Source organism: Lonchura striata, chromosome 18 (genome assembly GCF_046129695.1).
Source record: "Lonchura striata isolate bLonStr1 chromosome 18, bLonStr1.mat, whole genome shotgun sequence".
Lineage (NCBI taxonomy): Eukaryota > Metazoa > Chordata > Aves > Passeriformes > Estrildidae > Lonchura > Lonchura striata.
In genome coordinates, this window is record NC_134620.1 from 9,740,825 (window position 1) to 9,756,531 (window position 15,707).

General features: G+C 39.3%; 1 protein-coding gene across 11 annotated transcripts in view; it reads right to left on the reverse strand.

Annotated features, from left to right (window-relative positions):
• EP400 (E1A binding protein p400) overlaps positions 1–15,707 on the reverse strand; it is a 46,954-nt gene that overhangs the window by 26,326 nt on the left and 4,921 nt on the right. For 10 of the 11 annotated variants that reach the window (XM_077787202.1, XM_077787200.1, XM_077787199.1 and 7 more), the window contains exons 3-19: positions 11,089–11,179; positions 10,573–10,680; positions 9,486–9,865; positions 8,975–9,280; positions 8,643–8,828; positions 7,141–7,281; positions 6,947–7,025; positions 6,630–6,676; positions 5,564–5,621; positions 4,807–4,896; positions 3,523–3,630; positions 2,744–2,937; positions 2,375–2,552; positions 1,819–1,955; positions 1,498–1,667; positions 893–1,067; positions 372–508 (exon numbers count right to left, since the gene is read on the reverse strand). In XM_077787202.1, coding sequence (XP_077643328.1) covers positions 372–508; positions 893–1,067; positions 1,498–1,667; positions 1,819–1,955; positions 2,375–2,552; positions 2,744–2,937; positions 3,523–3,630; positions 4,807–4,896; positions 5,564–5,621; positions 6,630–6,676; positions 6,947–7,025; positions 7,141–7,281; positions 8,643–8,828; positions 8,975–9,280; positions 9,486–9,865; positions 10,573–10,680; positions 11,089–11,179 — 2,585 coding nt within the window. The remainder of the gene's footprint in view (positions 1–371; positions 509–892; positions 1,068–1,497; positions 1,668–1,818; positions 1,956–2,374; positions 2,553–2,743; positions 2,938–3,522; positions 3,631–4,806; positions 4,897–5,563; positions 5,622–6,629; positions 6,677–6,946; positions 7,026–7,140; positions 7,282–8,642; positions 8,829–8,974; positions 9,281–9,485; positions 9,866–10,572; positions 10,681–11,088; positions 11,180–15,707) is intronic. The other variant, XM_077787198.1, reaches the window with a different exon arrangement.

Sequence of the window (15,707 nt, forward strand, 5' to 3'; positions counted from 1 at the left end):
CTTCTGTTTCACCCCTGCACCTATCAATTACCACTGGTAGGGGGGTGGTGAGGAAAAAATCTGGGCTTTAAAAAGATTAAGAACTACTCATTAGAGACAAATGTTAAAATAATGCAGTAGAAGACCTGACCATCATAACTGGATTCTTAGGTTCCAGAGGTAAATGCATGTTTATCACATCAGCATGAAATACCATAAAATCACATCACCTTCTGTAATTCTAGTCTATAACGCAATCATACTTTATTCACAGGTTATCATGCAAAATTTCAGAGAAACACTAAAACAACTCCCCCCACAACAATATTTTTTTTTCCTTGCTTAAGCACTAAAAGTGACAGCATTTTATCTTTACTGTTGCAAGCCCTTACCCTGGTTGCAATATGACATCCTCATACATGGCTTTTTGTCGACTAGACAGACGGCACTTGAGCACATGTTCATACTTCTTTGTGAGCTGCTTTTCAACATCCCTCTTTGATCTCCGCAAAATAAATGGCTGAATCATCTGAAACGTTTCAGAATTGAGAGGAAAAAATTCTCACTTCAAAGAGTTTAAAACAGAAAGCTAAACTTATTCACACCTAACAGATTTGCTATGATAAACTGCATGTGCTATATATCATTCTGCTATGCACACAATAGACATTAATTTGCTCTTTAATTTCTGCATGTCGTGCTTCAAAATCTGAGCCTTGTATTGTTTTTAAACAAAATCTCCACACTCTTCTGGTAGCAAAACCCTCTGCTTTCAGCAGGATTTTCTGTCTAAATGGAACAAAGTGTTAAGAAAAGATAAAAATTCTGACCTGAACCACATATTTTTATTCCCCCCCTCTCCTTAACAGCATTACTCCTGTAGTAGGACACATGAGAAAAAATTCCAACATACTCTGTGCAACCTGATGACCAGTTTATGGCAATAATCCTGGTTCTCCTCATTAGGTGCTTTTACTGGAAAATCCAGGTAAGGTCTGGAAATTCCGGGAATCAAAAAATGTACCATGGTCCACAGCTCCATCAATGTGTTATGCAAAGGTGTGTCTATCAGAAGCAAACGATGCTGGCTGTGAATAAAACAAGATTTTTAATTGACTAATTACTATGCCTTTATGTTTGTCAGATACACACAAGAATTATGTAGATATAATAAAATTAAACCTAGGATAAATTATCTTTTCAATCTTGAATATACCACCAAATAGCTTCTTCATTGCAGAGTATCAGAACATAAAAGGGAATCTGTTTGGGAGCACAGAATATCAGCAAAGAAGAATTACAGTGATATGATAGTGGAAACAGAAAGATCTCAAGCATTTCTCTGAATCCTGATTGCTTCAAATAAAAGCACTTTTCTATAGGTGCACATTGCTCAGGAATTTGGGCAGATGAAGTCAAGAGGGCTTTTTTAATCAAGTTTCCTGTTAAGAAGAGAACTGTGTGACATGAAAAGAGAAAAACTCCCTGCCAGCAGGAAATCAATTCTCTGCTCTGTACCTGCGGAGACTGAAAAGTGCCTCCCAGTGTTTCTCAGTCATATTCTTTATTTGCTGCATCTCATCTACTATTAAGTATTTCCATCGCATTTTCATGAATGCTGGGTGGCCTTTGAACAGCTGCTTGTAGGAAGTGATGCACACATTGAAGCTGTTGGGTTCTGTCCATTCCTATGGAAAAGGAAAGAAAGGATGAGACAGAAAAGGCAGAACTCTCAATTATTTTCATTAAATCAACTTCATTAAAAAAAGAAAAATAAGACAGATATATACAGCCTATATATGTCTCAGGCAACAGTGTAAGAGTTGCAAAATACAGCACCTGTCTTTTTGCCCTAAGTTCTCTTTGGCTCCCAAAGTAGAGAAGTATTTTCAACCCTGGGCACCAGCGTTTCAATTCCAGCTCCCACTTCAATATGTTACAGCTCCGGACAACAACAAGGTGAGGGCCCCAGTTCCCTACAGAGGGGAAATACAGCAGTTAACACTGGAAGGAGACTCCTTATAAGGCATATGGCTTATATTCTCCCTTGATTTTTTAAGTCTATTGCACTAAATTAATCATTAAAAGTGAGATCAAATAACAGCAAACAGAGTCACTGAACAATTTTTAAGGCTTTTCTGTAATTTTCTGTAAGAATTTAGAAGTATTCAGAAGAATCTCTAGATGATAATAGGTTGATCAGACACTATACTTGACAAGACAGCACCCTTATGTCACAAAATACCAGGAAGTTATTCTGGCACAATCTTACTCCTATCATTAACTAAAGTCTGATATAGTTCAGTAGGGGAAAAAAAAAGTGACCCTAGGCTACAATTCACAAAGATAATGCTGGCCCAGTACCTGTCTTAAACTGTTAGCCAAATGAACTTACCTTCATTACAAGCCAAATGGGCAAAAAAGGCAATAATTTGCACTGTTTTTCCAAGCCCTGCCTCATCTGCCAGGATGCCATTGAGATTCTTCCTGTACAGCTTTGCCAGCCAATCCAGCCCAATCTTCTGATATTCTCTGAGAGACCCATACAACAGTGATGGAGTGTTGTATTTTATCTGTAATGTGAATAATTTTATATTCTTTCCTGAGTTAAATTCACAGAGCATGGCAAAAAGCATAAACATTCTTTAGGTAACTCAAATTAAAAAGAAGCTATTTCTTGCTAAAAGCTACAAAATAATGAAGAAAAAAATCATTCTTTATATAAACATCAGCACACAGAGTAGCAGAAAATAGGAATTCTTACTGCTGTTGTTATCCTGGAGCTGCCTTTAGGTAACAACATCTCTGCTGCAGCAGCCACTTCTGCTATGTCTCTCATGTGCTTCTTGGGAGGACTCGACCTGTCCATGCTCTTGTACTGGTCAATGCTGAGAAGGGAGTCTATGAGGACAACTTCTTTCTGGGGATTTTCCCTATCAGACATGTGGTCTTCCATTTCTAGGAAAGAAAGAAAAATTGCAGTGGTATCTAAAATAAATTTCAGTAGCAGTAACACAAAGAAACTGAGATAACCAGGATTCAGACACAGGTCTAAAGGAGGTAGGTAACTTTTAAAAGCATTTCTATGATTATCAAGCTAGTTCAGGTAAAATGCAAATAGCCTAAGCTCAGGTTCATGTACTGTTGTGGCCATTCACACTAGCTAGGCTAACATGACCATTCGCTTTCCACAACTTCTAGGGAGGTCCTCGCACTCTATTTAAAATCTAACTTCAAGTATGTAACTCTATCTTCATGTTAGCACAGAACAGAGGTGTAATTATAGCTACCTATGAAGTGTGCTGTTTAATTCAGTGTAGAGAGGCTTTTCTATGGCTCAGTACTGTTCTTGAAAATCTCATACATCTTCACTTTCGGACAGGCAAACACTGCCCTCTTTTCACAAACTGAGAAACTTTAAATGTAATTCACTCAAGGTGTGTTTTCCCCTAGAACAAAATGTCTTTTCAGAGAGTCTTGAAGAGCCAAGTAACTTATTTCACCATGTAAATCAGCACAACTCCTAAACATAGAGTAATTTACCTTCCTCACTGCTCTCCTCTTCACTGTCAGGCTTTGGCTGGGGCCAGTGAAAATTTTCTGCAAAGGCACCTTCGTACATCTTCACCAAATCTTCCAGAGGCAATTCAGCTGAAGGTCATTAAAGGATGGAAGTTTAAAAATATCGCAACTTGGAACAATAGATACTATTAATTATAATCTCATTACATTCTTCACAATTGCATAAATCCAGTTTTCTAACCAGAAGTCAATTTCAGAGGTAATTATTAAGGGAATGATGGCAGAATTTATTTAATAACCTTGATTATAGAGAACACGTAGCACTACACCAAGCAGTCTGCTCCCATACCCTGCTTTTTACTGTATTACAAACACCCCCTACAACCCTCAGTAAATCCCCAGTTGGGAAGGCAGGGGCATCAAATGCAGCTGAGTGGTTGGAAGACAAGGCAAGACTTCCAAAGTTTCAAAACTGAGTTTCAAAACTGAGCTGTAACTCCAGCATCCCTTGTCTGAGCTGTTAAAGTAGGAATGTACATGCTGGCAGTGGCCAATCAATCAGCAAACATTCTCATTAGAAATTTGGCTGACTGGCCAAGGCTTATAATCCCTCCAACTGGCCAGCTCAGTGCAGCCACTAAGCTGCCAAACAGATCTGGAAACCGTGTGTTCATGGCCAGGCACGCTCAGCCTAATGGGCAGCCTTGCCTCTAAAAATCTGCTTTTACCAGGGTAAGTGACATATCTCTGTGGGGTACTTTGCACACATCAAGCTCAGCATAGCAATTACACTGCTAATCAGAGAGAGCTGCTAGCCAGAACACTGTCCCTAAAAGCACCTAATCTTCAAATATTTATACCCTCCCTTAAGATCAGCACTTAAATGTCCTTTTGAACCTACCAAGTCAGTCACAAACCCTTCTGGGATACTCAAGACAGTTGATAAAATGTCCATGTTCAACCTGATACAACCCTGGTGTTAAGTGTTTATCATGAACTCCTAGAACTTGGGTTGAGAGTCGTGGTGTAAGGTTTTAATGCAGTTCTTCACTAGAGATCTGCTTTTTCTCAAGCCACCTTGTGTGATAACTAGGACTGCTTTATGAAGTGTAGATGTCCATCATCATCCCATAAACTGCTGCAGCTTTCCAAACAAAAAAAACTTAACACAGACTACACAGGACTGAACATCTGAATGCACTCAATCTCCTACCTCTAATCCTCTTTACAAATATAACAAGTGTTGTGTGTTTCCAGCTGTTGTTTCAGAGCCCAGCCTAGAGAAGCACCAAGCCACGTGCCTACCTTCTTTGACTAGATTAGACAATTCAGTTTGATGGTTTATGTTTCCTTCTTTAGCTTCTTGTTCTTCAATTGTTTCTTCTTCATCTTCAACTGCAAGAGAAAAAATGCAAATCTTGGGTTAAAATTATACAATAATTCAGGAGGCTTGTAATTCTATACCCCTGAAGTGAACAAGCACAGAATATTTTAAGTCTGTAGGATTTAAAAATAATTAAATATGTATGGAAAACAAGATCATCTGAGAGCAACTATATGCAGTATTTAAAAGAAAAATTAACAGGAGAGGAGCACTTCTGCCTCAGGACAGAAGGCAGTTAAGTGCTGATTGACAATGTTCACCACAGGTTGTTCTGTAGCTTTGAACAGGGGAGTTCCTTTGTCAGGAACATGACAGAGTGGTCACCAACAAGAAAGGACCCAAAGCAGATGGGTGTTTCAGTCTAAAATCCTCAAAAGAACCTCGAGACCATTAGTAAAGTCTGACAAATGAAGTAATGAGGAGAGAAAGAATTAAGATCCATCAATAATGATAGTAGTATCATTTCAATGAAAATGTTATTTTCAAATTTTCACTGGAGCTCTTTAAGGGATAATTTACTATTTAACTGACTATCTAATGTCTCTAAGAAATAGATGAAGGTTGGTATTTGGTTCATGAAAAGCACTACACCCACACAGTAACAGACTGAAAACCTGTGGGTTTAATATTCAACTTATGTACTATGCTATGGATGTAAAATTTTGGGAAGTGACTTACCTTCCTCATCAGTCAAAGACGTGCTTGCCTTTCTTTTCCTTCCAGATGATGAACCCCCCTAGCATTAAATAATTGTAATATTTAAAATCAGATAAAACAAAAGATAAGCAGGGGGCTTTGTTTTTTTTAAAGACAACAAAACACGCCTTGCAGTCCCAAAAGCATTTGCTGATAGACATTTAATTTCTTCCCTGGTCATGCCAAAACAGCAACTCTGCTTCTGAATTGATGGGATTGTGCAGTCAGCCACTTCCACTGCTCATGGGTCAAATTATTCAGGTCCAGCTGTGGTACAAAACTTTTAGCCAGGCTGGCTCAAGCACTGATTTTTTTCACTAGTCAATAAAAAAGGGATATGGCACAGGCCTATAATAATCTCAGCTGTCCAGTGCACTCTGTAGAATTATTTAGCCTGTGCCAATTAAATCTCACAGCCAGTGCTGGGCTACAGTTTGGCTGATAACACATGCTAAGGTTTGTTCCTAGCAGGAAATTCAGATGCAGACATTCTGCTTGGTGGAGGGGGAGTATTTCAGCACATGGGCATCAGCTGTGCCACAACAGATGGCTCAGGGCCTCAGATCCCTTGTCCATTTTTTTCCAATTGCACAGATACAGCCAAGGAGTCCTTAGCACACATTTCATCCAGGGAAAAAGATATCCAAGTTTCATTCAGTTTGATCCATTCTGTAAAATACACCTTCATCTCTCAGATAAATCTCTGCTGAACACCTCAAAACACATTTCATGCTCCACAAAGTCTACCCCTGGCTACTGTACATGAAACTCCTGCCCAAGTCTGGCAATTAATTTGCACAATTTTTTGGTCTTCAATCTCAGAATGAATGATTCACAGCCACTAAAGACATGTATCAACCACAATCCACTTCCGTACCTAACCAGAAAAGAAAAATTATACTTGTGCTTGTGACTGAATGCTCATTTGTCAGTGAAATCTTATCATCACCATATTTCTTTTTTAAAAAATCACCTTTATCAAAACTTTTTCACATAGGTAGTCACATTTAAATTAATTTGATGGCTGTTTCAAAAATCAAAGACTTACCATTTCACTTTCTTTTTCCAAATAAAGGTCTTCTTTTGTATCCTTACCTGAAAAATTATTAAACTTCAGGTATGTATTCATCACTTAGCAATTTCACATTTCTCACATTAACTTTTCAAAGCAAAACACAAAGAAGTATTAACAAAATCTAACAAAAAACATAAAAACCCATAGCTCATTACTCAGATCTTTTCACAACCTATTATTAGCAACTCACAATTTTACCACCAATGAGATTAACCTGCACTGAGTGATATTATATAAAACAATATCATCAGAATTCAGACTATGTTTCTTATTAAATGGAAAACAATTACCTTTCCTTGAAAATCTCTTTAGATTCAAAGCTTTTTTCCTTTTCTCTTGAAATTCAATTTGCAGTTTAATTTCAACAACCTGAAATATAAAGCACGGCTAATAAATAATAAAATCACTTTTACTTTACAAATGAACTCCTGAAGATGAAAAAACCACCACAAATTGCACAAGTCTTACTGAGTGAGTACTTTACCTGCTCTATGTTAGACCAGAAATACTCTATTTCTCTAGCAATGGATGCTGCAATCCTCCTGAGTTTATTCTGTTCCTCCCTTTTAGCTCGCTCTTCATTGAGTTTCTTTTCTTCATGGTAACGAGCCACAGTTCTTACCATCTAAAATACCATGAAATACTGAATTAGGCTACCTCAAAATACACGTCATTGCATTTCTTAAGATTATAGTGGTTATCAGCAGCCAGATGTTGACCACAGCTTTACACACATAGCACTTACCTCCAATATTTCTAATTCTTACCATGCCAGTAAAGCAACAGACATGAAACTCAAAGAAAAAAAAATACAACTATAACTAAGCAATCAAGGAGGAAACCCTTAATTCACTCTCTAAATACAAAAATTAGAAAAAATTCCACTGAAATTAGCAGCAAACACAAAAGAAAACCTTTTTTTCAGACAGCACATATGAAGACACAGAAATCACACCACAAAATGTCAGAGACCAAAGCTAAAATGAGTTCAAGAAGAGTGTACATACATGAGTGAAAGATCAGTCAATGGCTGTTAAGACTGACTTGATTGCAACCTTTAGCTCAGGAGGTCCCTAAAACACTGACTTCCAGAAGTTTGAAGCAAAGTGCCAGGGGAAGGATCTTTTCACATTTCCCCTTCCTGATTCTCCTATTCTTAAAAACCTACCGTTGGCCACAAATGGAAATCCAGATTTAAATTATATTCAAAATGAAGATATTTATTGTACAAAATAATACAATTATTTCAATACTTTGCTTCTGAGTTTCCATCATTTCAGAATATACAGTAGAAAACAACATGGCAATGTAAACTAATGACCTTCAGTTGCTCTGTTCATTACCCTAAATTGGTCATAAATGTATCAAAAAAAAAAAAAAAAAGATGCCACATTGCTGATATCCATAGAAAACCCTTGCTTACTGTAAACTAACAGATTTTATATATTTCATCTCACACCATACCAATTTTCATTCCACTACTGTGTTCCTGCTGTGGTGCTCTCTTCCCCTATGGAAACAGTTCTCTACCATGTTTCCACTACTGTCTCTACTCTTTAGTTTTCTGTGAGATTAAGAAAAAATAACTAGATAGACAACCACACCCAGTGGGAGTTATTTACAAAATTCTGTATGTACTCTTTATTGGCTGGAAATAACTGATTATTTGTGAGACAGGCATTACAACTCCATTTTTTATTTAAATGTAACCCAGTCAACATATTGAGTGGGCTCCTAAAAAAGCTATTTGATTTCCAGAGGAATAAAATCCACAAACTGTTGTTTGCATCCATAGCCTGTACAATTACCCAGGCTGTCTCAGGTGCCATATCCAAAATTGACAACAAAACTTCTCATTTGAAGTAAAGTTAGTGCCTCATCTTTCCTTTGCTTCTATCTGTGGCAAAAGATATCTCAATAGCTTTGCTACCAAACTGAGTGATATCAACATTTATTGCTCTGAGTTATAAAATGGTTTTCAAGTACCTTTTTAGCAGTTGCCATCTTCCACTTTCTCTCCTGGGCAAAATCAGTTGCCATCCACTGCATTTCTTCCAGCAAATAATCCCAGTGGGATTTTGGTCTTGGAGCCTCTTGGAGTTTAGGCAGTCGTCTGGGGGACCATAAACCTTCCTTTCTCAGTTCTGCTATCCGCTGGTGGATTTGATTTTCCTAAAAAGAAGTACAGAGACTTAGAGTGAAGCTGCAGAATCCACCTGAAGTCACAGAATCAAAGAAAAATAGTAATAGCTCCCAATTTATAAATTAATTCACAGGAAAAGAAAAGGTGTAAAAGCATCATACATAAAATATCTTACCAGCTTGACCTGCTCAGCCAGCTTGTCTTGAGAGTTTTCCTGGGGCAACACTGCTGCATTCTGAGCTGGACTTTGTGTTTTAGGTGCTGCTGCTGCTACTGCTAAGCCAGGAGGCTTCGATGCAATAGGAGACAGGGACTTGTTGGTTGCTGGAGAGGTCCTGTTTGTTTGCAATGGGTATGGAGAAGGCGGTGTTGTGCCTGGGATCGCTGCTGGAGCGATGGATGAGGTAGGTGGCAGTGGATTTGCTGCAAGACGCTGAGAACTCTGAGCAGGATCTGCAGACGGTCGTGTCAGAGTCACCGTCTGCCCAAGAAACACACTGGTTACTGATGAGTTGAGGATTCAATACTTAGTCTACATTACAGCAGCACATAACTTAATAACAAATGTCCACCTGCACTTTTACAAGGAAAGGATTTAAGTGTCCAGTGGAATTAAGAGATGAAGACAGCGTTCTTAGGTTCTGGCCATGGAACAAACCCACGTCCGCCCCGTAACGCTCCCGTACCTGCTGCTGTATGGCAGCTTGAGGCTGCGACACTTGGCTGGGTGCCTGTCCTTGCACGTGGATGGCTGGTGGCACCTGCTGCTGCAGCGGCGCTGGAAGCGGAGCGGCCGTCAGGGGCACGCTCTGGGGCTGGATCTTCACCTGGATCTGCGGCTGGGCTGGAGGCTCCACGAGCTGAGGCTGCTGCTGCGGGAGCTGCAGGGCGGCGGGCAGCGAGGCCATGGGGACGCTGGCGGGCTGCAGGCGCGCCGGCAGCTGCGGCGGCGGCGTGTGCAGGCTGGCGGCGTTCTGCACCGGAGGGCCCTTGGAGGGGTCGTACTGCTGCTGGCTCTGCTTCTGCCCCGTCAGCTGCACCGGCTGCGGAGTGGGAGGCATCCCGCCTGCAGGGCAAGAGGAGACACGTGCAGGTGAGATTAAAACCTGCGATGCTCTCTGTTGATTTAAGGAGGAAATCGACTGCGAATAGAGTGGTTTTGTTACTTACTTTGCCACAAGACACCATCACTTGAAAATACCACATCACAATCACAAAATAAATCACCATTACAATAAACAACAAAGTACTTCATGCACAGGACTGTAACTAAAATTTGGAGCACAGCAACTAAAAAAAGAGCATGTCATTATGGGTCTTCTAAATTTTGTACACTTAAAAAAAAAAAGGACTGGTGAACTAATGGAATTCAACCTAAAATACCAGCATGAAGTCTAAATACTACTTAGTTCTTTCTAAGAACACATTCACTCTAACACATATTCTAAAGCTTGGCATGACTAGTGAGTAAAAATTTGTCATGATGTTCCAATTACATGGTTTCCTTTTCACAAATCATTGGTTCCGTTCCAGAATTCTCAGATTGGCCATTTTGCATCAGCACCTGTGACGTATTTCCATGCCCACATGCACCTTTGGAGCCCGTCACTCAGCTCCTTAAACAAACCAGGCATTGCATACCAAGTATTAATTTACATGGAGAAGTGTGTGGTGGGACTAGGATCTTGGCAGGCCGGAAGCCCAAGTTTCTAGTTCCATCACCAACATCTCCTTGTGAAATTAATGTGCAACTGGCATGTGGTGACACAGTACCTTGTGCAGTTGGCATTAGCTGTTGAAGAGGAACTCCTGAAGCCACACCCGGGTGCTGAAAAACCATCCCATGACGGCCCACTTCAATTCGTGGTCTCTTAGACGAATCTGTGATATTCAAATTCCATTTATGGCATGGTATAATGGAATGGGTTCAATTTTACAAAGCAAACTACTACACATGATTCCACCATCAGCTCTGAAAGCTACAACTCCTGTACATGTGTAGCATTTATGAAGAACATGCTCCAGGGGCAGAGTCCCTCTGACTTCAATGTGGCCATCTCCAATCTTCTCAGCCAGAATAATCAACCTAACCATGTCTCCATGCCTGCCAAATCCAGGCCTATCTACTGGGAGTGGAGTGCACGCTTCCCACAGCACCAGTCACAGTAGATAATCCTAAGGATCCGGTGATTCCCAAGGTGAGGCAAAAATGTATTTTTGAACAGTGGGCTCCAATCACTGTTTGGAAAAAAAAGAGGATGGAAGTGGAATGGTGCCTGTGGAACATACCTGCTGGTGCAAGGGCCTGCTGCTGTCTCTTAAAAGCTTCAATCTCTATGGTGCTCACAGTCCCCGTCGCTGGAGTCCCTGTATGCGTTTGCTACAGGGAAAAGAAAACAAATCACAGAAGTTCAATCTGCAAATGGTCTGACACCAGGAGAGAATTTACAAGAAGATCTAAGGAGGCCAGCACAGAAAAAGTCCTTCAGAACAGCTGTACAAAAAAGGAAACAAGACTCATTCAGTATCTGCTATGAAGTTTTAGTTGTCCACAATGCACAAATACTCTTCGTTGAGTTTAAATTTTATAGTGATGAAGTTGTTTATATATAATGCACACCTACATTTTGTTAAGTGATACCAAACTCAGGAAAATGGGATATGTAAAAAACAAACTTGCTCAGTACCTTTTGATACTATTGTTTTTAATTAATGGAAATTTTCATTAGTGCATTATATCTGTGTGAAACATCAGTAACACAAATTCATCCTCATCCTGAAAACAGCTTAAGCTTATTTGAGTTTCCAGCACTCTCAGGATAGAGCTTTGTGAGAGTTACTGTTGAAATATTTCAGGAAAAAGCTAGGAAGATGGAATGAAGAACCTCAGCCAAGGTACACAAGTTCCAGTTCCAGTTTTCCAGATGCTGGACTTGTACCTGTTTGCACAGCTGGCAAAATGAGCCTCATGAATAAACTCAGTGAGGAGAAACAATATTGTCATAAGGTTTAGGTGACATCAGAGATCACCAGAAATTACTATCCATTTTGTCTGAGGATAAACAGCACACAAACTGTGAATTAAAAAGTCTGGAAGAGCACTGTTGATATTGAGATGAAAAAGGAATCACTGGGCTCTGATTCAGCAAGCTGGAATTTAGCTTCAGTAAGATTACACTGTGCATTCAAGCTTTATTTTTAAATAACTACATTTAATATCAGCAGTGATGGCAAGAACCTGTCCCAGAGAATCGCTTCAGCATCAAGCACAGGTGACAGGCTCATGTACAGTATTACTGAAGCAAACAAATTTGGGTATATGACAATTTTCATGCTCTTTGGGGTCTCAGCATACTGGCAATTATTTATTAATGTCCATCAGTGTCTGTGCAACTCCAATTCCTTTCAGTGAGTTTCCAAATAATTTTTAACTCCTCCTCAGTATTTGGCCATGCTGTACCAAATATTCTACTGTGAAACCTGGTATGAGAAAAATAAGGGCTATCCCAAAAAATGTCTTAAGGACATTCCACCAGAAAATACAAACACAGACTTTATGTATGGTAGTCTCTGCATCCTGGGAAATGAATTAATTTAGCACTCTAGTACTCAAAGTGTACTTTTCTAATGGTGAGAGCCTTAAACATGTTGAGGTATAGTAAGGATTTGTAAATGTTGTGAAATTTTTTGATGACAATGCAAAAGGCAGTAATTTTCCATTTTAAATTTTTTACTTTATTCACAGGTATTTTCTCCTCCAATTTTAAACAAAATTTTACCAATGTAAATTAAACCCACAGAGGTAAACACCAGTCTATGCTGAAATAAATCACAGCAGTGACATCCTACATCTTCAGTGCTTCACTGCATGGTATTGATAATCACAGCCAACATCACCTACAGTGACTGGGTTTCAAATGCTCCTTTTTGAGCTGAATAGATCTCATGCCCCTCAGACTCAATCAATAGCTATGAATTAATAGCACTTAATCTCTTTGCTGCTCTGAGGGCATTTGCACCCACTCCAGTGATACAGCTACAGCCTTAAGATGTAAATTCTGGTTTTAAGTATCTCTGATTCATATTCACAGTTCACTGCCATTTCACACTCAATAGGGATTAAGTTTTCAAGTATTTGTCTTGTCACAAAATAGATATGCAGCATATTTCAGGTCCAACAGCCAGTGTCTGGCAGAGCGTCATAGACATGGGCATTCACAGAATTTTCAAAATAAGCAACAAGAATTGACTATGTAAATGCTACTAAATTGACTAACAAATTCAGTTTAGTCCTTTTTGCATCACAGGCTCCTGGGACATCAGTTTAAGAAATTATATTCTTCGAACTCCACATTATATGCCATTTATTTCACCTGCACTCTCTCCCTCTGGATGACTGCATAACCACAGTTTCAGGCTGTATCTCTACTTTAGGATTTCTGACTGACATTTTCTTAAGAATATGCCTCCCAGCTGTCTGCATTACCACCATGTAATTTAGGCCAGACTCTTCAGAGAGCAGACATATTATGTCTTTATAAATTGCAGTCACATACCAATATTAGACTAAAACTGTCCTAACTTTAATTAAAATAATGTAGTTGTCCTGAGGTCATTATTATGCAGCATGCACACAATAATCACTCTGAGCACTGCACTTCTGCCCTGGGATTTGAATGGTGATGCTGATTGGGACACATTATTTCTCCATAAACAGTTGCAAAGAGCAAGACTGATGGAAAGAAATGCCACTTTCCGTTAGCAGTTTGTGCTAAAAGGTCAGTACCACACAGACAGTTTTGTGCATTTTTAGCATGAACCAGTTTCCCTGAAACTGCATGGTACAATTCCTTCAAAAGTATCACCACTGCTGCAGGTACAGCTTGGTGGTAACCCTAATCACTACAATAAATAACCTGATGCAATATTAAGTATTTTAAACAGCTTAAACAGAGCCTGACTACCTAAGGAGACTTCCAAGACATGTCAGTACTGGCCCTAAGGAAGAGCTCAGTGAATCCCCTTTGCTGCACAACTCCTTTGTACAATATCACAGGGAACATCTCATCTGTTACACACAGTAACACAACACATCTTGTATTTCATTTCACTTTCCATGTCCAAAGCCTAGATAAAGGGAGCACAGCCTGTACAGCTGCTGTGGTACAGCAGAGTAATTCACCCTGCAACACCTGCTGAGAATATCATTGAGCTAAAAGGTAAATATTTTAGTTGCAGATGGAATTAGGGTGTATTACTTCTCAGGGTATGTATGTAGTGATGTCTGGGTAACAGAGTTGAAGGCAGCTGCACAAAACCACACCAAACTGAAAAGCTGTACCATCACTGATCCACAAACATTTTAACTGCTTATCACATTTATTTCTTGGCTTTCTCCAGCATTCCTCATGAAAAAAGAAAAAAGTTGTTTAAAAGGACTTTTATAATAAAAATAACCACTTCTGTTTCTTCTTCCCAACATTTATGGCAGAGCTAATGGAAAGCAGTTAATTATTTAAAACAAATTGTATCAGAGGATTAGTACTGTTGTTTAACACATTTCAGGGAAGGCAAATCCAAAACCTTCTGTAGCCACACTCAAAACCTTTAATACATAAGGGGAAGAAAAAAAAAGAAAAGAATTTTAGAAGAAATCCACAATTACAATGCCACAGACAAAGAATCCATATCATCATTACGCAGAATGCACAAATGAACCAAATGCATTAGGGATACAAAAGACAAACAAACCAAAGTGAAAACATTCAAGCTGAAAGTTAATGCAATAAGCCAGCAACCTGGAGACAAAGCTTTAATTTCCTCAAGGCTTTAGTTATACTGATGCATTTGAAGACTGCAGAAGTTTTTTGGTTTTGTTTAGATGATAAGGGATGGGCTCTTGGGAAAATTCTAATTCATCTAAGAAATATCAAATCTGAATGAAGAAAAAAAATCTGGGATGAAACTACATTTTAGAACCATTGAAAAGTACCTGAAATGGTTGCTGCTGGGATGAAAAAGCAGCAGAAACATTTGGAGGAAGCTGGGTTGCTATAGCGACAGGAGTACCAGTCTGCCCATCCTTTCCTGTCACAACCTTTACCTGAGAGAAATATTTTGGGAAAAAAAAAAAAAGAAGGGAGAATCATTTTCTTTTTAGAGGTTTCTCTTTTTTTTAACTGTTCAACACACTCCTTTGGTACTGATGGCACCTCACTGAAGAGGGGATAATAACCAAACCACCACCAGTACAGCTTGTTTCAAGCACAGCCCATTTTTAGAGTTCTGTCTTACTTTTAGTAGCAGAACAGAGCACAGCCTTGACTGTTTATTGTGACTTCTCGTCACTGGAAATGTTTTCTTAAATCCAGTTAACACAAAAGTGTGTTTTAAATTGAATGATTGCTGCTGCTAACAGACAACAAATTAGCATGACAGACAGTTTGAACGCAAGAGAGCTTCAACATTTATTTAAGCAATGAGCACAGCCACCATTCACTCTCCCCTCGAATTCCCAAAGAAATCAACCTTCCAGGCAAGGGATGAAGCGTGTTGCTTTAGCAGAAAGTGATAAAGAGGGGAGGGGGAAATAAAACAGAAGACGACAACAAAATACAAAGAAAGAACATACTCAAAAGATGTCTTAATCTTTCAGAAGGATTCATCACTTGAAAACACATAAAGACTTTTGCTGTTGCACTTTGCAAAATTCTCCAGCGGTTACAGGGACAAGAAGCTTCCACAAACAAAAGAGGATCCACCACGAGAAGGCAGTGAAGTACAGCAAATTCTCAACCCGAACCACCACAGGGTAGAGCCTCAACTCATTTAAAGTGTAGCAACACCACTGACTTCAAGGAACCTGTACCATTTACACCCCCTAAAAATCCCTCAAAGTGTGCAGATGG